This window comes from Gymnoscopelus braueri (assembly GCF_963280865.1).
Source record: "Gymnoscopelus braueri genome assembly, chromosome: 6".
Lineage (NCBI taxonomy): Eukaryota > Metazoa > Chordata > Actinopteri > Myctophiformes > Myctophidae > Gymnoscopelus > Gymnoscopelus braueri.
Window position 1 is genome coordinate 54,528,783 of NC_137607.1, and position 25,096 is coordinate 54,553,878.

The 25,096-nt window shown below is 45.0% G+C and overlaps 1 protein-coding gene across 3 annotated transcripts in view; it reads left to right on the forward strand.

Annotated features, from left to right (window-relative positions):
- sema6bb (sema domain, transmembrane domain (TM), and cytoplasmic domain, (semaphorin) 6Bb) overlaps positions 1-25,096 on the forward strand; it is a 187,653-nt gene that overhangs the window by 77,124 nt on the left and 85,433 nt on the right. For all 3 annotated transcript variants that reach the window (XM_080431393.1, XM_080431392.1, XM_080431394.1), the window contains exons 2-5: positions 6,477-6,603; positions 9,196-9,310; positions 19,616-19,676; positions 19,961-20,023. In XM_080431393.1, coding sequence (XP_080287519.1) covers positions 6,495-6,603; positions 9,196-9,310; positions 19,616-19,676; positions 19,961-20,023 — 348 coding nt within the window. In that variant the 5' untranslated portion in view covers positions 6,477-6,494. The remainder of the gene's footprint in view (positions 1-6,476; positions 6,604-9,195; positions 9,311-19,615; positions 19,677-19,960; positions 20,024-25,096) is intronic.

Consider the following 25,096-nt stretch of genomic DNA (forward strand, 5'->3'; position numbering starts at 1 on the left):
CACTCTTGGCTCACTCCTCTTCCGCTCTCTCTGGCTTTCTCTCTCTTTCTCACTCTTTGGAAGCATTCCATACATTCCTTGGCTTCACTCTCCACATACCCAGTGTGACTCTGTCCCTCTGTTTAAATGCTTCAGTTGTCTCTCTTCCACCTCCCGGCACCCTGTTTCCCTTCAATCCCCATAGTGCATTCTTATTTTTCTATCCTCCCTTGCTCTCTTTCTTTCCTCTAAACATTCCTTTCCATCACTGCATTAAATCCTCCATTCCGCTCATATAATATTTTATCATCTTTCTCTCATTTCCTCTCTCATTCCTGCCGGGTGCAGTATCTCCCGTTATTGCTCGCAGACAGCAATCTGCACTGTGCAGAACCATCGCCCGCCATTGATTCCCCACATCCCATAAAGCAGGGCTTGCTTCTTCTCTCTCTTATATGACAATTAGGGCTACTCGCCGGGAGATCTACCGCATGTCTCTATAGTCCACATAAAGAAAATGGAACAATCATAAAACCCTCTGCGTGCTTCTCCAATGCCCTTTTCCCATGGACTGGTGCAGTGTTATGGGGTCATATACTGTCTGTGCCCGACAGTGATTCAAGGCTTTTAAATGTTGCCTGCGAGATATGACACAGGGATGTTCCATTGCTAGTGGAAATTAGTACTTTTTCAAAAAGTTATTATGTGTAAGTATTTTTTATTATTATTGCTTTAAAGGTTTTTAGATAGGATAGTATAGAGAGACAGGAAGCTGACAGTAGAGAAGGGCAAATACATGCAACACATTGCTCCGTCTGGAATCTAACCGAGGATGTTGCAACATATGGTCAGCGCACTAATCAATCGCCCACTGGGGTGCACCAAGCCTCGAACTTTTTAATAGTTTGAGCAGACTGTACGTGTCTCTCTTAGCAGTCAGTGGAGCACGAAACCCTCCAGGATCTTGTTTATTCTCCTCCTCCATAATATTTTATGGATGAGAGTAGCTCAATGAGACAAAAGAGTTGATCTCATTTTCCAGACAGGCCTGTCTAAAGGTATAAACATTTACCACTAGCACGAAGCACAGCGACATTACACAACCATGGCCCACAAAAGTAAACACTGGCACAAGATTGATTTAGGAAAATATTTAAAACCAATTGCAGGCTTTTTCCTAGAAAGTACGTAATCAAGTAACAATCTGTGCAACCATTAATCGTAGCAGAGAATTTCAACGAGCCGTGCTCCAGTGTTCCATGTCCGGTATACCTCTCACGACACGCACATTCTCCAAATGCATGTAGAGAGGAAGTTACTGTTGCTTTTCAAAGAAATTACAATCCATTTCTGCACAAACAGCGATAAAAGGGATTTAAGTGGAAAATTACCACATTGGAATGTATTTCTCCTCTGTAGGGATTTGTTCTTTTCCCAGTAGGGTCACCAACATGAAGAGGAAGGAAACGAGAAAAGCTAGCTTGAGTGCCATGGTCATTCTACCAATATTGATACCTCTGCATAATACTTCAAATCCTTCGTTTAATAATTTAATCCCAAATACCCCATCCAGCACAGTGGCCCCATTAAAGCTGCTCTATTTCATTACCATTTTTTCTCTTTATCTAGGACATGCATAATCTTTCAACCACTAGTCCTTTTTTTGGGTGTGTGTGTGTGTGTGTGTGTGTGTGTGTGTGTGTGTGTGTGTGTGTGCGTGCAAGTACAGTGTCTCACTTGTGTGTAATAGAAGCACTTTCACAAGCACACATCACACAGAAAGGCTGACAGAGAGGGAGAGAGAGAGAGAGAGAGAGAGAGAGAGAGGAGAGAGAGAGAGAGAGAGAGAGAGAGAGATAGAGAGAGAGAGAGAGAGAGAGAGAGAGAGAGAGAGAGTGGGGGGGGGTAGTGAGAGTGAAAATGAGAGCAAAACCAAAAAAGAAAGGATGAAAGCAAAAGATACAGTGACTGGGGAGATGGAGGGGGGATCAGAGAGAGAGAGAGAGAGAGAGAGAGAGAGAGAGAGAGAGAGAGAGAGAGAGAGAGAGAGAGAGAGAGAGAGAGAGAGAGAGAGAGAGAGAGAGAGAGAGAGACAGAGACAGAGACAGACAGACAGAGCCATAGTAACCATAACGAGCGATAAAGACATTAGGAATTTCAGAGCATATTAACCCATTAAGACCTATGAGGCCGATTCTACAAATGTCTTCGAAATAAAATAGTTTTCTGAAAAAACGTATGGTGCTGTATCAGTGGTGCTCAAACTTTTTCATGACAAGGACCCCCAAAATTATATGTATTTTTCCACGGACCCCCATCTCAAACTATCTTGTCCCAGGAACCCCCAGAAGTAAATATTTGAGTTAAAAATGCTTTAAAAATATATCTATATTCAAGGATTTGCACAAATTCTCACGATTTCTCTAAATTAGCAGATATGAGCTACTAGATATGAGTACTGTAGATCGGATATTTTTGAAAAATGATGACACACACACTATATACATATACATATATATAGCTAAAATCTAAAAGGACACGAGGGAAAGCACAAGATGCTTTCCCGGTTGTAACGGATTAAACTATCCATTTGCATGCTAAGCATACAGCCCCCAGCAGGACAGGGTCATTCCTTTTTTTGTGGCGGTCGTTGATTCAACATGGCGAGAATTCCACACAATCCCCCTTTCATCACCACCCAGCCGTTCTCCTCTCTCCACATCTTAATTAGTGTCTAAAGACGCTGCACGTCATCGATCGTTCCGAGGCAATTTGCTACCGAGAGGCCCATTTATACTCTGTCGAAAAGGTTGTGTTGTACAACTAAAGTGATCCGTTTTCCAACTGGAAAAAAGTGTTGTTTTTTTTAGACAAAATGACAGTGACGTTCAAACAAAAGCAACAGGGCCATATATGCTTACTGAGGTGTGGATCGGGTCTAGGGAGCTCCCCCCCCCCCCCCACCCACCAATCCGACCACCAGTGGTGAGAAAAGTACTCAAATGTTTACTTAAGTGAAAGTATCAATACTGCAAAGTATTCTGTTGCAAGTAAAAGTCCGGAATTAAAAATGTACTTGATTAAAAGTACAAAAGTACTGATATCAAAATGTACGTAAAGTACCAAAAGTAAAAGTACTAAAATGTTTGAAAATAGCCGATCTACAAGCTCACAACGCGTCGCGATGCGCCGCGTTGTGAGCTTGTAGATCGGCTATTTTCAATGTCATAATTTATATCTGCAAAGTAACTACTGTAGTAACTAAAGTTTTCAAATAATTGTAGTGGAGTAAAAGTACAATATTTGCCTCTGAGATGTAATGGAGTAGAAGTAAAAGTATAGACAATTGGAACTACTCCAGTAAAGAAAAGTACCTAAAAATTGTACTTAAGTACAGAACTTGAGTAAATGTACTTAGTCACTTTACACCACTGATCCCGACCCCCCAGCCACCACCCCCCCCAAAACCCCTCCCTGATTTCAGCAGCTAAATTATCTCTTAATGACTCTGTTTATAGGAAATTACCTGCCTAATAAAATCAATCTGGCGCCGCGGAAATTGACAAATGAACGGGTCTGTGTAAACATCGCCGGGGTGGACGTAGCACGGATATGACTGCTGCTCTGGTAATCAACACTGAAGGTAGTTGGCATTGATTGGACATCGCAGTGAACATCGTCTCTTGTCGAGTGGAAACCTCATATGTCCAAAACTGTTACTTTTCAGGATTCAAATTCAAAAATGGCCAAAAGTAGCAGATCTTCAATGGATCTGATACTTTCGTGTGATGCTGCAGTATGATCAAGTAGGGTGTTAAAATACGAAAAAAAACACAAAAAGTTAAAATATGGAGATAAGAGGTTTCTGTCCGACAGCAACGATATACAACATAATCTATTCAGGAATGGATATTTGACCTGCTCGCCAGCGTACTGACAGCATTTTTCTGTCTAGTCCACTGTCTTCAGTCTCATCACTCGTCTGAATAGAGTAGTGGCTGTGTACACAAAGGCGTTTTTTTCTCCTGAGCGCATGCTTTCAATGGAACATCACGTATCTACGCTGTGCTGGAAACAACAGCAGCGTGACGCAGCGAGGCGCTGAGCATCTACTTTGCGCGTGCATTCACTCGTGGCGTTTTTTATGTGGGCACACATATGTTCAAATATTTTCAAATATGTTCTAATAGTTTCAACTCTGGGTGCTTGGAAGCGTCTTTAGGAGAGTGCCTTGAATTTTCAGCTGGGAAAGAAATGCTTAGGTGGACACATGGCCGTTGTTGGTATATTCAAAAGATTTCCTCCCTTGCATACATTATGTTTATCAGAGAAATGATGTGCAATGCTGCCACTGTATTAGGCTGCATACAATTAAAATAGTTAAAGTATTATCACCTTTAATATGACATTAGTGATATCCATTGCCATTATGATACAGAAGTGTAGACCCTATAGCGCTCACATTGTGATAAACAGCAAATTGCGTATAACACTGTGCTTTTGTCAGTGATACTGTAACATTATGCTGGTACCATACGTCAAGTGTTGTGCACTGAATGGTCTACATTACAATGTAGCCATTTGTCATAATTATAGAGATACTTTGGCTTGGAAACACTAGCGCATACACACTAAGACGCACATGTGCGCGTGCAACCACACACACACACACACCACACCACACGTGTGTGCGACGCTGTGCGTGCGCACACACACGCACATACAGTCTGCACTCTGCTCTCTTCACTTTTGTATCTACTTATTCCACTGTCCCGTGAAATCCTATAGCCCTCGGTTTCTAATTATGCTAATCGAATGCCTACTGCCTGACATTTATTCATACATTATTAATAGCAGAAACAATAGAATCTCTAGTTGGATATACTGACTTCTTGACTTCTCATCTTCTCTCTCTCTCTCTCTCTCTCTCTCTCTCTCTCTCTCTCTCTCTCTCTCTCTGTCTGTCTCTCTGCTCCCCCACCATTCATCTCATTATTCTTCTCTCATCTCTCGCTCCATCTTTCTCGCCCCTCTGACCTCCTTTCTTCTCTTCACCTCCTGTAAGTGTGTGGTTTGGGTGTCAAGCGATTATTCTGACGTCAACGAGGGGGAATTTGAGAAATGTCCCATAAAGATAATGTGTCCTGATAAGGCTGTGTGCCCATGGCTCCATTAAACAGATGGGCTTCACAATAGCTGTTTGTAGCCATGGCGCTTCCTTCAGGGAGAAAGGGACACAAGAGACAGAGAGAGAGATGTGCATAGTGTGAGACGCAAACAGACAGAGGAACACGCTGCTGTTCAATTTTACTGTGTAAATACTGTGGTGTTCTTTGGATACTGAAAGAGCGTGGAAGTGTGTGCATTTGCATTGTGCCATGCAGTGCATCCGTAACCACAGTAAAATTGCTCCCTTCTTTTATTTTGCATGACGAAATCCAACCTCGGGTATTCAAATATGACAAGTTGCAATTGCACACGGGTTACAAAACCCACCGCTACGGTGATTAATTTATGTTTGCAGTGGCAGAGATTGAAGGCATGCCCCACTTGCTTTTTGGAGAAAATTACTCAGTACTGCATTCAACTATTAATTAAAAAAGGGAATCAAGGCAGAGGTGACGACGAGTGCTTATAAATTATGTTTGTCATATTTCTGGGGGATATAAATTATACCTCCACGCTTGGCTGTTAGCGGGAGAAGCTAGATAATCACAGGCGAGAGGCGAGGCAGAGTTGCGCATTACAAGAAGTGCTCAGTGGTTGGTTACACTCCGAAAACCACCATCACAGTCGTAGTGTTTAGAAGTAGCAATCTGTCTGTCATGGGCGCTGTGAGGGCTTATGGGTAAAGTCAATAGCAATTCCCAGTGCTTTTTCTTCTCCAAAGTGCTGCTGTTATTTCCTAGATGGATTGAGCGGCCTAACTTCATTTGCGTATCGTTTGTATTTTTCACGAGCATCACTTCCACCACAGTTCCTCCGCGCTGAAAAATATACCTGTGGTTTAGCTGCCAGAGATGTGATTTGTGTTGACGACGGCAAACGTTTAATTTAAGTTAACAGCCACTCCGCTGTACTCCACTCTCTGCCGTTCTCTCCCTTAACCTTTCTCATTGCCTCTCTCTCTCTTTCTGCACCTAATATGTCAAACGTCTGGAGTGTTATCGAGCCTCGTTCTTCCACCTACACCTACAGTATAACCCACAGAGCCCTTGACTTTATCTTCGCGATGCGTGTGTGTGTGTGTGTGTGTGTGTGGGGGTGTGTGTGTGTGTGTGTGTGTGTGTGTGTGCGTGCGCGTGTGCGTGTGTGTGCGCGTCTGCGTGTGTGTGTTAGTGTGTGTGTGTGTGTGTGTGTGTGTGTGTGTGTGTGTGTGTTTCTGTGTGTTTGTTTATTTGACTGTCATTCTAGGCTTAATCTAGCTGAACGCGCTCACTCTCTCCTCTCCTTTTCTGTCCCCTTATTTTTTTGTTTGTGTTTTTTTATCTCTGCAGAGCCTGCGTTCTGTTGCCATGGCGACCGGAGTCCCTCCCCCTTTCTTCCTGCTGTGCTGGTTGCTCCATTTGGCCAGTTCTTCATTCCCTGAAGAACCAGGGCCCCTCAACTTCATCCCCACTGAAGGTACTGGCCCCCTTTTTCACTCCCATCTACACTCTCCATCTCTCCCCTCTTATCTGTTTCCCTCACTCTACACCACAGTGCTATCTATCTTTATCACTCCCTCCCTCATGCTCTCTCGCTCTCCGTTTTTCTCTCGCTCTTAGTTTCTCTCACTGTCTCCCAGTTTCTCTCTCTCATTTTCTCTTTCTCTCTCTCCCTGTCACTCAGTTTCTCTCTTTGTCTCAATATCTCTCTCTCTCAGGTTATCTCACAAATAGGAGTTATACAAGCTCATAGCGCGGCACTCGTGCTATGAGCTTGTAGATCTGCTATTTTTGAATAGCCAAAGAAATCTAAAATGACAGAGATCTGTTTCCCTCACTCTACACTACAGTGCCATCTATCTTTATCACTCCCCCCTCATACTCTCCGTTTTTCTCTCGCTCTTAGTTTCTCTCACTCTCTCCCAGTGTCTCTCTCTCTCCGTTTCTCTCTCTCTCATTTTCTCTTTCTCTCTCACTGTCACTCAGTTTCTCTCTTTGTCTCAATATCTCTTTCTCTCGGGTTATCTCTCTCTCTCTCTTTCTGTCAGTTTCTGTCAGTTTCTCTCTCTAGCAATCCGCTGCTACGGGGTGTGATAATTGAGGTATGAAGGTCAGGCCGAGGGTGTTAGAACGGGGTCAAGGTGCCCCGGGGGTCGTTGCGTGGGCTGTGGAGGTCAGACAGGCTCTCACCCTCATAGCGGGTGAGTCAAAGGTCAAGGGGTCAGCAGGAGTCACGGCCAGGAATGAGCCTGGTTCGGGTCAGTGCTCTGACATTCGCCATGTTCCCACACACAGAGGCAAACGTGCTGTACACACACACACACACCTTCAGTACGCACACACTCAGACACTCAGACATTGTGTCTGCACATCAGCTTGGCAGCCTCCGGCGGCAGAGCAGAACCTCCATTGATCACAAGCTCAATAATATTGACCAATGGCATCCCCTCGGCTGAGTACGGACCCTTCTCAACATATCAGCATGGTATAGGCTGTGAGTGCACCGCTCTGCCAGGACACTGAGCTCTTAAGCAAACAGGGGCTTCGCTGGACACAGCGTGGCTCTTCAAAGGGCTTCACTTTGCCTTATGGGAGTACGGCAGGTATAGGGCGAGACGTAGCAGTCTGCAACCTCTGTCTGGGTGGGCAGATAAAGAGAGGATAGCGAAGGTACTGGGGAAGGGAAGATGGGAGATTGACAAGAGTGAAGATCAAAGCTGGGAGGATGAGAAAGGAGCATAAGGCAGAAGGAAAGGGACAATTTTTCAAAACAATTAAAAAAATAGCAGATGTACAAGCTTGCAGCTTGTCAGTGGTGGAAAAAGCACTCAAATATTTTACTTAAGTAAAAGTATCAGTACTGCAATGTAGAAGTACTCTGTTACAAGTAAAAGTCCGGAATTAAAAATGTACTTGAGTAAAAGTACAAGAGTATTGGTATCAAAATGTACTTAAAGTACCAAAAGTAAAAGTACTAAAATGTTGCGGCGCTATGTGAGCTTGTAGATCGGCTATTTTCAAATAGCCTATAGGTTTAACATAGGGCTAAAGTGGTTAATGTATGTTTTATAATTTAATACTTTATATCTGCAAAGTAACTAGTAACTAAAGTTTTCAAAGAATTGTAGTGGAGTAAAAGTACAATATTTGCCTCTGAGATGTAGTGGAGTAGAAGTAAAAGTATAGACAATTGGAAATACTCCAGTAAAGTAAAAGTACCTCAAAATTGTACTTAAGTACAGTATTTTATTTGAGTAAATGTATTTAGTTATTTTACACCACTGCAGCTTGTATATCTGCTATTTTTGAATACGCTAACATCTAAGGATAAGGCAGAAGGAAAGGGGCATTACAGAGGGGAGAGTGGGGTAGAAAAAGCAATGGAAGAGAGGGACGGAGGGTAGAATCAGGGAAGGAAGGGAGGAAGTGGGGAAGAGGGTGGAGGGGAGGGGGGAATGATGGAAGGAGAAAGAAAGGAAAGAAGGAAATAGGAGAGGAATTAAGGGAGGGAGGGAGGAAAGATGTGAGGAAGGAGGGCGAAACGAAAGAGAGACGTAAGTAAGGGGGGGGAATGATGGAAATGAATTGCATTAATGAGCAGAATGTCAGAATTACAAGAACAGATAGATAAGGGTCAGCAATAACTAAGAGGAATATAGAGGAGAAGTGATGGACAGAACAAAGAGAAGATAAGAACACTGGAGGTAGAGAGTTCGCTCGTTCACGTCCGTCAACGTCTACAGCAGACATCTGGCATCCCATAATGCAGCTGATATTATTTATTACATTTAATGGTCTTTCTCTCTGTCGCTCCCTTGCTTTGTATGTCCCTCGCCCTCTCTCTCTCCCCCCCTCTCTCTGTCTCTCTGTTACTCTCTCTCTCTCTCTCTCTCCATCCATATCTCAGCCTCTGGTTGACTGCTGCTCTAGTCTACATGATGAAAGGAAGATGAAACTCTCTCACCCATCTCTCTTTAGTATTCATCTCTCTGTCTTGCTCTCTGTGCGGAATCCAGTGCTGATCCAGTCTCTCTCTCTCTCTCGCTCTGTATGTCTGTCTGTCTTTCAGTGGTCAGAAGGTATCCAGTGTTTCTGGGTCGACCCCATCGAACATGGCTGAGACAGGAACCTCTCCGCATTCAGAGGATCCTACAAGTCAATCGGACACTCTACATTGGGGCCAGGTAAAACAATAAATAATACACACACAGTGTGTGAACAATTTATGTCTTGTAATATCAGGGCAATGATAAACTAGGCTCGTTCTGGCTCATACCTAGTATGTGATCATTGCACTCTCTCTCTCTCTCTCTCTCTCTCTCTCTCTCTCTCTATCTCTCTCGCACACACGAACGCACGCACGCACGCAAGCACGCACACACACATATTTGAACATACACACAAGCCTGTTTCTTGAGTGTACAACCATTTCTGTCCTTAACGTGTGCCTGTGTTCATACCCTGGAACTACATTAGTTGCCAGGCAACATTATCCGCTGGCCTTGGGCCCTCTACAAGGAGCTGTGTGAACGTCCAGTGAATCATCACACTGCATAGTGTAGGTAGCAATGCTACACTTATACATGAGTTGAGCAAATGTCTCCGGGTATCAACGCTGAGGACACTAGCTCCCTAGATAGATAGAGACAGATAGATACCTTTATTGATCCCGCAGGGGAATTTCAGTCGCCCAGGGGCAGCACAGCAGTTAAGAGTTACAGAGTTACAGGTGGTACTGTCGCATACAGCAATACAAAGGCAAGAAAAAACTATAAGAAGCACCGTAAATACACTACAGTATACAATAGTATACACCTATACAACTATCCTGCACTGTGCAGAAAAACAACAACACAAGGTTACAGTGTCCTCACCGTATCCCGCCCCAAAACAAATAAAGTGTCTATTACAATCAGTGCAATGCGGATCAAATAAAGAGTGCATTTCAATCAGTGCAATGCAAAAGAAAAGTGACTGTGTTCACAGTGCAATCAGTACAATAACCTTCATGTATTCCATTCATGGTTTATTCATTGATTACATTCATTTACTTATTTTTTGTAACTTTTTTTCTTTTACATATTCCACAAATGAAAAGGAGCAGGAAGAAGATAAACGCCCCTAGCAGCGCAAAATGCGTAGGATGAATAGAAAGGAGGTTCTTTTTAATTTCTGCTTTTTTACTCACTTTCAAACTGGCATCACAATTTTTTCTTTATACAGTAGGTGAACATTTTCTAAATCTTTTCAAATAAATAATAAAATAAAAAATAATAATTAAAACAAATAATAGCCAATCTACTGCTCACAATGCTTTAGATATGGGCTATTTTAGCTATTTTCACGCAAAAGCTCCATTGAAGAATTGTGCACAGTAAAACCCTTACTTGGTTCCAATAGCGATCATTACAATGATTCCCCTGGGATCCGGGACATTTTGTGTGATTGGATACTTTTATAAATACACATTAACATGAATCCAACCTATTATTAGCAAAGATAATGCGTGATAAACAAACAAACAAACACTGATAGTGCTGTCAAAACTAATCTGTGAAGCCATCAAAGCCGACAGCATCACTTGTAGACAACCCATATGCACTTAAAAGTCAAACCTGTGGAAGCTTTCTCACATTTACTCAACAGTCAACAGACATTGATGAGATAATCAGCTAAATATGGTGAGCTAACATGGAAAGCCTCTCATCAAGTTGCATGGAAGGCTTTCTCAACAAGAAAAACAAACAACAAAAACGTTTAATATCCAACACATTTTTAAAGACGCCTGCCTAAGGGTTGTTTGGCCTGAAAAACGCTGATGACCCCTGACCCTCACCCACTACTTGCCGTCAGCCCTGGTGCTATCTGTGTGGGAGTAATTAAAGTGCGGGTGAATGTGCTGACCACAGATGGACAGTATAGGCAGGGTGGTCAGGAGGTCTCGGTTCAGCCTCGCCAGGGCTGCACTCCTGGGATACTGTACATTTTCAATCTTTAAGCGCCGTTCAGCAGCCAACCAGGAATAGAGTTGTCAACTAACGCCATGGGCGTCCCTTATTTCCAAGATGAATTAGGGACGCTCAGCTAAAGATACATTTTCACTGTATAAATACAGTTTTTGTATATTATAACCACTTGAGGTGTGCCCGCGGGCACGCCTCCATGCGCAAATAATGGAGTCGGCATGATGCAGAGCGGGTATAGCAGGCGCAGAATAGCATTTAGGGACAGTGCCAGCTCCCTTATCCGTATTTCACAGGTAATGGGCCGAAATTCACGGGTAATGGGCAACGGGTGCGGCTTTAGATTTGCCCAGAATAGAGCCGTTGGTGTCACACGTCTTGTAGTTTCCAAATAAGGGACGATTCCGTATTTCAAGGAACGGTTGGCAACGCCAACCAGGAAGGGTGCTGGAGTGGCACCGGGGTAAAGTACCTGTCCACCATCACAGAGTCTAAGAGTTCAAATCCACTGTAGTGCAAACACAACTGGCCGTATTTGGGGAAGGGAAGGTGGGTGCTAGAGCAGGGGTTCTCAAACACTTTTGGCTCAGGGTATCCCTGTAGATAATGTTTTCATCCATGGCACCCCTCAATTACTTCATTGCACCTTACATTTATGTCATACTATAACGGTATGTAAATATGTAAACATTTCCCCCCAAAATACAGCATGTCACGAGGAAAACTTTAGAGACTATCTGTTTCCATTATGACAGATTGAAAATAACTTTATACCTGACGGTTAACGACTTGAACCCCAGTATCTCTATTCTGGGGGGAACATTCGCCAAAAATAGAGGATCTACAAGCTCAGATCGTTAGATCGGCTATTTTCGGCCGAAGAGATTTGGTGTAGATTGAAAAAGAACGCACCAAGTACAGTGCAAGTACAGTACTAAGTATAGAGGCAAGCGGTTAAACTGAAGTGATATTGATAAATTCCAAATATTATCGAAGTATCCTGTGGCACCCATGGACTTGCATCACGGCACCCTAGGGTGCCAGGGCACCCACTTTGAGAAACCCTTTGCTAGAGACTCCTACAGGCAGGGGGCTGCCTGTGTTGAACGGGAGGAGTAGGACGGAGGTGCTACACCGTCCCGGTTGCCTCCTGGCAGGTGAGCCGGTAGGGTGCAACAGCAGTGGCAAAACACAGACATGTGTGGGGAGGTTTAATTCGGCGTAATGACTGAATTTTGCGAAAAACAAAGGGAGGAAATAATTGGCTACTCAAAAAGAGAGAATAGACGGGGCTAACGCAAAACGTATAGCCAAAGAATTACGATCCGCATGCGGGCTGAGGATCAGCTTATAGCTGGAAACATGCTGGGAGCAGAGAGAAGTTCCACGTGCACATGTGGTGCTGGTTATGTGTCGTTGACGGCCGTCCCACTGAATCTCCCTGACTTAACCCTTTAAGACCGGGAACGCATCTGTGTCATTTTTTGATTTCTTTGGCTATTCAAAAATAGCAGATATACAAGCTCATAGCGCGGCACCGAGTGCCGCGCTATGAGCTTGTAGATCTGCTATTTTAGAAAAATCTTGCAAAGTTGTGCAAATCTTTTAATATTATATATTCTAAAGCGAACATTTGTAAGTCAAATCTTTGCTTCTGGGGGGTCCCTGGAACAACATATTTTGAGATGGGGGTCCGCGGCCAAATACATATAATTTTGGGGGTCCTTGACGTGAAAAAGTTTGAGAACCACTGATGTAGCAACATGTAGGATTTAGAAGACATTTTGCAGAATCGGCCTCAGGTCTTAGCGGGTTAAGGGGTTTCCAATAAGAGACCTCATATCGGCCCAGGAAATGACCAGGGCCATGGCCCCTAGCTGGGTCTAACCCCTCCACTGAGGCCCGGCTAGTAAATATATCAAACCATGTCGTGTGGCTCCAGCCATTCTGTCTGCAGTGAGCTGGTCCAAACACACAAACACACAAACACACACCGTGCATACAGACACACACCCATAATGATACACACACACACACACACACACACACACACACACACACACACACACACACACACACGCACATATACACATATACACATATACACACACACACACACACACACACACACACACACACACACACACACACACACACACACACACACACACACACACACACACACACACACACACACACACACACACACGTGACGCACGGAGAGAGCTTGATAATAAAACCTGCCACCAGACAGCTACCACTAGTGCAGTCTGTAGATTGGCTATAAAATATAACCAGAAGCATGAAACAGTCTGACAGAAAAGCTCATTTCAATTTATAGCCTCAGCTAGTTCTGGTGAATGGGAAAGGTAAACGGAATGTCGCAGCCAAACGGGCGATAACGAAAAATCTAGGCTGACAGTCAGAGTGGAGAGAGAGGACATGATGGGAGTGGGAAGGCAGAGAGAGAGAGAGAGAGAGAGAGAGGGAGAGGGAGAGGGAGAGGGAGAGGGAGAGAGAGGGGGAGAGAGAGAGAGAGAGAGAGAGAGAGAGAGAGAGAGAGAGAGAGAGAGAGAGAGAGAGAGAGAGAGAGAGAGAGAGAGAGAGAGACAGGGAGAGTGAGAGAGAGAGAGAGAGAGAGAGAGAGAGAGAGAGGGAGAGGGAGAGTGAGAGATAGTGTGATAGGCAGACAGAAATGGAGTGACAGTGCAAAAGATGGAATGAGAGAGAGAGAGAGAGAGAGAGAGAGAGGGAGAGAATCCCAAAGTGGAGGCCTACTGTACTGAATGGACTGTATATTTCTTGATAGGTGTCGGCTAATAGTGCTGTTTGCGGTTTTCCTGGTAGAAACCGATCCAGGCGTGGAGAATGAGTCATGTGGTGGCAGAGTGTGTTTCTGTGTCACGCAGCTACGCTGTGTGTATGTGTATGTGTATGTGTATGTGTATGTGTATGTGTATGTGTATGTGTATGTGTATGTGTATGTGTATGTGTTTGTGTATGTGTATGTGTATTTGTGTGTCAGTGCACGGTATACTGTAAGTACATATGTGTGCACATGTGCATGTTTGAGTGTGCGAGAGCCGATGAGAGTGAGAGAAAGAATGAAAGAGCGGGAGAGAGAGAGAGAGAGAGAGGGGGAAAGAGAAAAGCGTGACTCAGAGACAGCCGACCTAAAAGGCATATATAGTCTCTAGAGTAGTGGTGCGGAGGAGGCAGGTGAGCTTAAAGAAAGCTCCGGCAGAGAGCCGGGCGCGATAAGACGCCTCGCTCAGCCGCAAATCCTGTCACCATTAGCATAGCTGCACCGTGGACTGCAAGCACTGCTAAATCCCTGCCCTGAGCATCTGGCTGAGTGCTGCTATACCTCCCTCCCTGTCCCTCCCTGTCTCTCCCCGTCTGTCCCTGTTTCTCCCTGTCCCTCCCTGTCTCTCCCTGTCCCTCCCTGTCTCTCCCTGTCTCTCCCTGTCCCTCCCTGTCTGTCCCTGTCTCTCCCTGTCCCCGTCCTTCCCGGTAAATGAGAGTCAACTATGTACTTGGCTCGTGGCAGATGGGGTATACGCACCTTGCTGTGTTAAGCACTATATTCCAGTGCCGTCGAGATGAGCAGCTGTGAATATTGGAGGCCTCTAGCCCCTCAGTGAGATCCAACGGGCTAATCCCCACAAATAGAAAACCACTTGCAAAGTCTTTGCCCTTAGGAGAGACGACCAAAGCAAACTGTTGATTAATTGTTCCATTATTGTGATAAAGCGTAAGAGGATTTCACCATAATGTCTGTGTCCACAGTAAAATCCTCAGTGCTCATTTAACTTGAGTGTACATTTGTACAGCCTCGCAGTTACAAAGGATTTGCAAAGGAGTTACAAAGGGCTTTACGTGTCCCGCGAGCTAGAAAGATAAATTGTGCTGACTTACTGCCAGGACGGACATTTTTGCTCGGCTCAGGCAGCCGCAGACGCTGAGCTCAGAGGTCATGGAGGTCACGTGGGGGTCACAGTGGGGTCAACTTTCTCCCACGCCAGACGCACAGAGAGACAGTCGTAGCAGATGACTGGAGAGTTTAGGCTTGTCGATGGTGCGAGAATATATTTGAGCTGGCTGGGTGTTCAGCCGTACCGAGACAAGGGAAACAATCTAGCACACAGACAGACGCTTCAGCAATTAAATAGAGACGCTGTCACACACGCACGCACGCACGCACACACACACAAAATGATATCGTTGCTGTCGGGTAGAAAGCTCTTATCTCCATATTTTTACGTTTTGTGTTTTTTCGTAAATTAACGCCCTATTTGATCACACTACAGCATCACATGAAAGCATAAAAAGCAGCAGACCCACAAGCTCGAAACGCTGTGCGAAGCGACACGTTTTGAGCTTGTTCATCTGCTACTTTTGCTTCTGAATTAGAATCCTGAAAAGTAACAGTTTTGGACATATGAGGTTTCCACCCGACAGAGACGATATACTGTATGCGCGTGAATGAACACACACACACACATACACACACACACACACACACACACACACACACACACACGCATGCTTCATCAGTCAGAAGAAGTGTCAGGGTTACTACAAAATCTTGAGTATTAATTGAACTCAGAGTGTAAAGATGGACCCTCAACAACAGGTCTCAAAGGTACATTTTATCCTCTGGATTTTACTGTGTAATTGGCCAATGCAAAGTGATTCATTTTCAACCATTTGTGCAGCTCTCTCTGCACAGGCATTCTATGGGCTCAGCGAGGCTCAGCGTCTACATACTGAGGCTCAACAGCTACGAGACACACAGCTCTACAACATAAAAACCTAAATGCAGAGAATATACAGCAGAACCTTGAAGGCTTTAGCGGTCTTCAGCTTGATGCTGCTTGTATTCTGAAACATCCAAATCACAGTCACTTGAGTTGCCAAGTGGGAAATAATGATGAGGCTTTCTTTGGAGTCTGTCGGTTCGGTATTGGCCAGACGACTTGTGCTATCTGTGTGTGTGTGTGTGTGTGTGTGTGTGTGTGTGTGTGTGTGTGTGTGTGTGTGTGTGTGTGTGTGTGTGTGTGTGTGCATTCGTGCGTGTCCCTGACATACAGTACCGTATTGTAGCCCACATTTGGGACAGGTTTTGGACAAAAAGTATTGATTGGGGACGCTTGTGGAATTGGGCACAAAATGTTGTGTGTTTGTGTGTGTGTGTGTGTGTGTGTGTGTGTGTGTGTGTGTGTGTGTGTGTGTGTGTGTGTGTGTGTGTGTGTGTGTGTGTGTGTGCGCGTGCGTGCGTGCGTGCGTGCGTGCGTGCGTGCGTGCGTGCGTGCGTGCGTGCGTGCGTGCGTGCGTGCGTGCGTGCGTGCGTGCGTGCGGGCGGGCGGGCGGGCGGGCGGGCGGGCGGGCGTGCGTGCATGCATGCATGCATGTGTGTTTGTGTGAGTGTGTCTGTGTGTGTGCATATATGCGTCTGTGTGTATGTGCGCGTGCGTGCGTGTGCCTTTCTGTGTGTTTTGACATAGAGATCTCCACGTTGTTTATGTTGCAGGATGTGCACACAGCAGGCAGCACTATGAATTGCTGTGACAACGGCTCATAACTCTTTGTGATGGCAACCGACCTCACAAAACCCTGTCCTCCCAAAGTCCTACAAAATCACTTAACAGAAAGGACTGTGTGTGTGTGTTTGTGTGTGTGTGTGTGTGTGTGTGTGTGTGTGTGTGTGTGTGTGTGTGTGTGTGTGTGTGTGTGTGTGTGTGTGTGTGTGTGTGTGTGTGTGTGTGTGTGTGTGTGTGTGTGTGTGTGTGTGTGTATGTATTGTCCTAGCACACACACGTACACACACACATACATACTCGCACATGCATACACACGCACACACACACACACACACACACACACACACAAACACACAATGACACAAACACAGCAGGCTTTGCATCATTCAAACAACCTGGAGGAGAGAGAGAGAGCGAGAAGGATAGAGAAAGACAACAACAAGCATCAATGATCTCCTGCCCTCCGCAGTAACAAGCAACAGGCATCACTGCTGGCTAACAGCCACTCTTTAGCGAGGAGGTCTGTTGCCGTATTCATGAAGTTAATACTGAGAGCAGACCCCCAGCAGCATGGATGGGATTACAACACACTCCTCCACTCTCCAGAACACTCCACTGTTTGGAGTTCGCTTGACCTCCAACCCGTTAAGTAGGGAAGCACTGAGCAAAGTGTGGTTGATTTCACACTTCCTGCGCTGCGAGGTTAACTAAGAGCGGGGGGAATCTTCTGACACACTGAGGGGGAAACATGGAGCTTGAATTATTCAGGAGAGGAGATGCGGAGTAAAAAAAAATCTTCAGTGTTAATTTAACTCTGTTAGTGTACAAATGGAACCAAATTTGGTTCTGTTTGTTCACTCCCGGAGTTACAAGTGGATACAATAACACAGCAGATTTGATTGTGTAGGTAGCTGCAGGTTGCTTTGGTTTCGCTATGGTTTCATAAAACATGCACACACACGCGCGCACACACATACTGTACATACACTTTGGTGCACAAACGTGTGTTTGCATGCACTGTATACACATACTGTAATACGCACACACGGAGGTATTGGTGCCCACTCATGTGTGAGTGAACAAACACACACACACACACACACACACACACACACACACACACACACACACACACACACACACACACACACACACACACACACACACACACACACACACACACACACACACACACACACACACACACACACACACACCTCACACACAATAAGCCTGCTGATGAAAAAGGCAGAGGAGAATACAGGGAGCAGATGGGAAGCAGAGCTGGACGTGAGATAAGATCGATAGTGCTGCAATAACAACACATCTACGGCAGATTTACAGATTAAATCATTCCAGGACTGCCATGCGAACAGCCAGGCCTCCCGCTCCACCCGTAAGCCCGCCTGAACCCCCTGCTGTATGTAGAGATCCACCCAGGCAGATACCAGACTCGGAGCCTTGATCAATATGCAGACGTCAGCTCTTAGCTAGTTCCTTTAAGGCCGTCGAGCCCCATGTCTCATTCATTAGCACTTCCAACAGCCACTCCCAAGGTTACAGCGAAGTTACTCACACATTAGCAGAGAGCAGCAGTGCACAGAGTCTGCAGACGCCATGAATACATGCATGACGTTGTTGTTGGCTCGTGGAGTGGGCCTGGCTGTGAGTCGTGTCACCAACATCACGTGTAACAACGTGATTAAAATCGTTATCATTAACCCATTAAGACCTGAAGACGATTCTACATGTCTCCTAAATCCCAACAGTTTTCTGAAGAACGTATGTTTCTATATCAGTGGTGCTCAATCTTTTTCATGTCAAGGACCCCCAAAATGATATGTATTTGGCCGCAGACTCCCATCTCAAAATATTTTGTTCCAGGGGGTCCCAGAAGCAAAGATTTGAGTTAAAAATGTTCGCTTTAAAAATATATATATTCAAAGATAGCAGATCTACAAGCTTATAGTGCGGCACTCGGTGCCGCGCTATGAGCTTGTATATCTGCTATTTTTGAATAGCCAAATTGTAAAATAATGCATTTTAGGTCAAATAAAAAAATTACACAGATGCTTCTCCCGGTCTTAAAGGGTTAATTCAGTTTCTGCCTCTGGAATTAGACCGTTATGACAAATTGGAGCGGCGGTATCCGAATGGGTAGAGAGGCCGTCTGGGAACGGAAGGTCGCTGGTTCTACCCTTGACTCGGCCAGTCTATGTATCGAAGTGTCCCTGAGCAAGACACTTAACCCCTAACTGCTCCCTGGGTGCCATTAGAAATAGTCGCCTAATGTACTTGACCCCCCACCCCCCCAAAAAAAAAAAACACAACAACTAAAGGGGGCACAATTAATAATTAATTACAAATGACTAATTTTGGCCTTGCAGCGAACGCTATGTGGCAAAGTCAATTCTAATGAGAGGACTGCAAAAAGGCAAGGGGGGGAATGCAGTCCATTTTCATTCCTCATATCATATTGGAAGGAATGGAAGACATTATACAAAGCTATTCCATAATGTGTATGGGCTCTGATCTACTCCAAATGAACAAACAGCGATACATTACACAGGCTGACATACGCATGGGTATAGAATTATTTAGCAGTTTAAGCTCCGCTGATTCAGTGTGTCGTGGAGGTATTTCATACTTGGGGTTTGAATTAAGCATGCTGCCAGGGGGGTTTGTCCTCAGTATGTGCTCGTATACTCCTGAATTAGCAATAATGGTTATGGTGTACTTTTGCTGTAGAGAGTGGAGGGCTGGTAATGGTATTCTAAGTATTGCTGAGTATTGCTTTCTTGCCGTACTTTTAGCGCTACATAGTGCTGTGTTGGCTCACTGCCATCCTCTCTTTCGCTCTCTCATCCCCTCTATTTGTCTCCCTCTGAACCCCCTCCTCTTTCTCTTTCACCCCCTTCTCCTCTCCCTCCTCTTTCCTTCTCGGTCTTTCTCTCTCTTTCTCTCTCTCTCTCTCTCTGCCCAGGGATGACCTGTTCCGTGTGGAGCTGGACAACTCGGCCGGAGACGAGATGTTCTACAGCAAGGTCAGGGCCCTTTTGTACTGTAATCATTTACAACATTACTGTACCTGTATGGAAAAAAAGAAAAAAACGATACATTCTTATACTCTCAAAGTGAAATCACTATTGAGGATTTTACTGTGTATACGTGGCCAGCTCACAGAAAATCTCTGTGTATATGTGTGTGTGTGTGTGTGTGTGTGTGTGTGTGTGTGTGTGTGTGTGTGTGTGTGTGTGTGTGTGTGTGTGTGTGTGTGTGTGTGTGTGTGTGTGCGCGCGCGTGCGTGTATGTGCGCTCTGATGTACAGAAGAGAACATGGGAGTCGAACAAGAATGACATCAGGATCTGCAGAATGAAGGGAAAGCGTGAGGTAAGACAATGCTGTCTTTGTCTCTCTCTCTCTCCTTCTGAATTTCCTCTCGCACACCCTGGGAACCCTTCTTCCTCTTCCTCTCTCTCCCTCTCTGGTACGTCTCTCTACAGCACCCCACATATTCTCTTTCTCTCTCTCTCTCTCTCTCTCTCTCTCTCTCTCTCTCTCTCTCTCTCTCTCTCTCTCTGTGTGTCTCTCTCTCACTCAACACAAACATGCTGTCTCTGTGAAGCACACAGCACCACCTGTTTGATCATCATTTGACTGGCGTACCCCCTGGCACAGAGAGACAGACAGATAGACCTTTATTGCTGGCACAGAGAGACAGACAGGCAGACAGACAGATAGACCTTTATTGATCCCGCAGGGAGAAATTCAGGCGCCAGAGGCAGCACAGCAGTCAAGGTACAGTTGCAGAGTGAGAGAAGTAGTATACTGTCTCACCCCCCACCCACTCACTGCCTAAAGGTGTGAGAGGGTGTCATCACGTGTCGCACTTATTCGTTTATACTGAACGGCTCAACCCAATCCACACAAACACACACACACAGATACACGCTTGGGCATTAACGACTTCAGATTTTTGCAAGTCGACTTTCTGTCAGTAAAAGTTGAAGTTGAGTCGACTAGTTTGATGACGACATCATATTGACAGGGGGGGGGGGTTCCTTTTATTAACGGAAAATGACTTACCTGGATTTCATATCTGCCCTTAAGCAATCTTTTCCCCCTTAAGATTTATTTATTTATTCTGGCAGTGAATGAGTTAATGTACGGCTTCTGTTTTTATGTTAATATTAGGCTACAGATTCCATGGCAACCAGCAACATTGGATGATTGAACAATGATAGGCCTACACAATGTTGGATGCATTTATCAACACGATGAAGTTTGCGGCTTCTGTTCTGACTTCTGACACAGTGCAGTTCAGCCTGTCAATCACTGGGACAGAGCGCACACAGCGGATCTCTGCACATCAAAGGCAGAGGCACAGCTGCCTGAAAAGGGCTCGTTAATTAATGACTGAGAACTGCCGATACCTGGTTCCATTGAAAAACTAAATGAGTATAACATAACACAGTTGGAAAAGGAAAGAATCACTTCTGTCCACATGGAGCAAAAAATATGATGAAAACAATTCAATTAAAAAAATAAAAGAATAAAAATAAAAACGCGACTCCCGACTTCTCCCAGTGGGCGTCGACTTGTGTTAATCAAGTCGACTTGTCGACTAGTTGACTTTTTGGTTAATGCCCTAATACACACACGCACACACGCACACACACACAGAAGAATAGATAGAGTTAGAGTACATTGCTCGTGCTTGAACCTGAGTGCAGTGTGTGCCCTTGCAAAATGGAAGAAGCAGTGTGGTCAGGCCCAAGACATGTAGGAAAGCAAGACCCACCATTCTCCGGTTTACTTGCCGCATGCTTGATGCAGGTGGCCGCCTCTTTGGGAGACCAGAAGTAGGTTGGACTCTATTAATTCCAATGGGAGAGAGTGAACGTGAACATAGCTTCTAAACGATTCTTTAGCCCCATGGTCACTGAACTAAATATTGGACCCAGTCGTCGACACTAAAATGGCTTTTTTCAGAGAGACAAATCAGGAGAAGATCAAATTTTGTTTCAAATATGGGGCTTTTCTGCCTTTATTTTGATACAGTTCAGTGGAGATTGACAGGCCACTGGTACCCCAGAAAATCAACTTTGTTATCGACTTTTCTCTGTCCCAGCAACACACTCCTGCGAGGTCTAGTAAACATTTTTCGAGATCTGCCGACTCACGGCGCCCACTTAGGAGACCATTTTGTGTACCATTTCGTACCTATAGTGGTGAAAACTGGGATGGCGGTTCTTACCAAAATAATTGCTCATCTTGTGTGAGGCTGAGTGAAATAGCCCTCACATGGATGCCTCAGATATCCACACCTCCTGTCTACTCTCATGGGCCTATATTCCCATGTATTGTGGGTTATATCACTCTTATCTGTGTCATAGTTTCATTGCACATTTCAATCCCATAGTGTTGCCGCGAGCATGTGCTCTTTGTCTGCATCCGTGGGCGAGAGGGGAGGGGGAGGTCTAGGTGGGCAGGGGTGTGTGGGATGTGCGTGGGGAGCGGGGGGAGGGGGGGGTTGTCCCCTCCGGGTAGAAACTAAATGACTGTCTCCCCCTCTGGGCTGAAAGAAAATGAGTTATTTAACCCATTAAGACCGGGAACGCATCTGTGAGTCATTTTTAGTTGTCTTTGGCTATTCAAAAATAGCAGATCTACAAGCTCATAGCGCGGCAGCGAGTGCCCCGCCATGAGCTTGTACAGTAGATCTGCTATTTTTGAAAAATCGTGAAAATTCGTGGCTAAATATTGGATTATATATTTTTTAAAGCGAACATTTGTAAAATATTTAGTTCCAGGAACCCCCAGAAGCAAAGATTTGAGTTACAAATGTCCGCCAAAAAAAATCTAATATTTGCACAACTTTTCATGATTTAAAAAAAATAGCAGATCTACAAGCTTGCCGCGCTATGAGCTTGTATATTTGCTATTTTTGAATAGCCCAACGAAATCAAAAAATGACACACAGATGCGTTCCCGGTCTTAAAGAGTTAACAAACTGAAAGAAACACCTGACATTAAATCTGTGTGCCAGACAGAGACACAATTGAGACCACGGAGACACAGGAGACAAAGGCCGGGGGGGGGGGTGGACGGACGGACAGGGGGATTAAAGAAAGAGGGTGGAAACAGAGAGCTGGAGGTGAAATTGGGGTTGGGAGGGTGGTGGAGGTGGGGTGAGAGGTGAGACAACAAAGGGAGTGAAGGATGAAAGGATGAAAAATGTCTCTAAAGAGAGGTATGGATATTAAAGGTTTTGGTGGTGGTGGTGGTGGGGGGGGGGGGGCGAGGGTCCATGCCTGGCCCTGAGGACGGGACTGGAGTGAGATATATGAGAGGCGTTCCAACTCCCATCCCCCCTCTAATGACACCTCTGCCCATAGGCGCTGTGAGTCACACATTTAAACGTGACGGAGATAAGAGCACCGCTTCACAGCTTGATACACTGTACATGCTAATGGATGTGCATGTGAGCTCCTCAAAACGTGCAAATGGCGTGGGTTCCAGATAATGCATGGATGTCTTTCATTACCCATGTCTCTGTCTCTCCCATTATCTCTCTCCCTGGCTCTCTCTCTTTCTCTCGCACGCACGCTCGCACGCACGCACGCACGCACGCACGCACGCACGCACGCACGCACGCACGCACACGCACACGCACACGCACACGCACACACACACACACACCTTTGTCTTGAAGCATCTGCCAGACCTTTCATTTCCACCTTCGTTTCATCGTCATCCTTGCCCAAGTCCGTCTCGCTCGCCACCCCAACCTCCTCTCCTACGTTTCACCTCCTTCCCAAAATGTCCCTTTGTTGCCCGGGGGAACTGCTCGTGTCAGATGTGATATATTCACCAGCACATTAATTGGATTTTGTAATTAAAGTTTTCTGCTTTGTCAACCAGAAGGGACATACCATTCTCCCCCAAATTAGGCTGGAAATTCAATTTCCTAATTCTTTGTGTTTTCCTGCCCTGCTGTGTGGACCAAACGATTGTTGACGAACGCTCCTCCCTTCCCCTCAGCCTGAAAGCTGTTTACCGCACGACAACCGCCTGCTTCTCATCTCTCCTTTCTCTATGTGTGCTCCTTCTGTGTGTCCTTGCTCATCGGGTTCGGTACGTTGGCTATTTAAAAATGGCATATATACAAGCTCACAGCTCGTCACTTCGTGCCACGCTGCAAGCTTGTACATCTGCTATTTAAAAAAATAAAATAAAAACATCTTGAAAGTGTTGTATTTTCTTAACACAAATCTTCTCTTCTGGGGGTCCCTGGCACAAAATATTTTCAGATGGGGGTCCGCGGCCAAATATGTATCAATTTGGGAGTCCTTGACAGTGACACAAATACAGTACCACTGAGTTAGAGGCCAAAGTGTCTTGCTCAAGGACACTTCAGCGCTGACACAGGGAGAGCCAGGGATCAAACCAGAAACCGCCTGATTCCCAATAAGTGCCTGCTCTACCTCCTGAGCTACTGCCACCCCTTTATCATCACTCATTCTGTAACTTTAATTTCTTCCCATTTTACCTTTCAATCAAAAAACTTTTTGCCTAGTATGGGGCTTAATAGTAGTATGTCAAAATAAAGAAACATAAAGAATGAGATGAAAGTGACATAAAAAAAGAGAGAGAGAGAGAGAGAGAGAGAGAGAGAAGGAGAGATCACCCTATAGTTGGCTCAGTACCAACACATTAGGGCACAGTAGCGTGACCGGCGAACCCAAACAAAGGAAACTCCATGTAGATTTGATTTTAAAGAGAAGTTGCACATAGTTGCGAGCGGCACTTAGTGAGATTGTTTGATCAATAGTGTGTTGTTGATCTGGCTCTCTGAGGAGGTCTGGGTTTTCATCCGTCCAGCCCAGATAAGGCCAAACCCGTCAACAGATATGGTTTCACCGTCTTTTGACTCCTGAATGTTAATCAGTCTGTAAATACCACACTCCATGGTTCCATTTCCCTATAGTGGAGGCCCCCCTCTCTCCCAGTGGTTCACAGTCTGCCTGTTGTATGGACTGTATTTGGTTTCAGAGGCCTTTTGATGTCAGTTATCATGTATAATGTTTATCTACAGTATGGATCTGCCCTATTTTCCACATGGTTTTTGTTTGAGTTGTTTTTCTCCCGGTCTCTAAGGGTGGCTGATGATGAGGCGGACTAAGGGTTCATTCAGTTGTTGTGTGCTACGCTTAGTACACTACATGTAAAATGTGTGCTACGCTTAGTACACTACATGTAAAATGTGTGATACGCTTAGTACATTACTTGTAAAATGTGTGCTACGCTTAGTAAACTACATGTAAAATGTGTGCTACGCTTAGTACACTACATGTAAAATGTGTGCTACGCTTAGTAAACTACATGTAAAATGTGTGCTAAGCTTAGTAAACTACATGTAAAATGTGTGCTAAGCTTAGTACACTACATGTAAAATGTTGT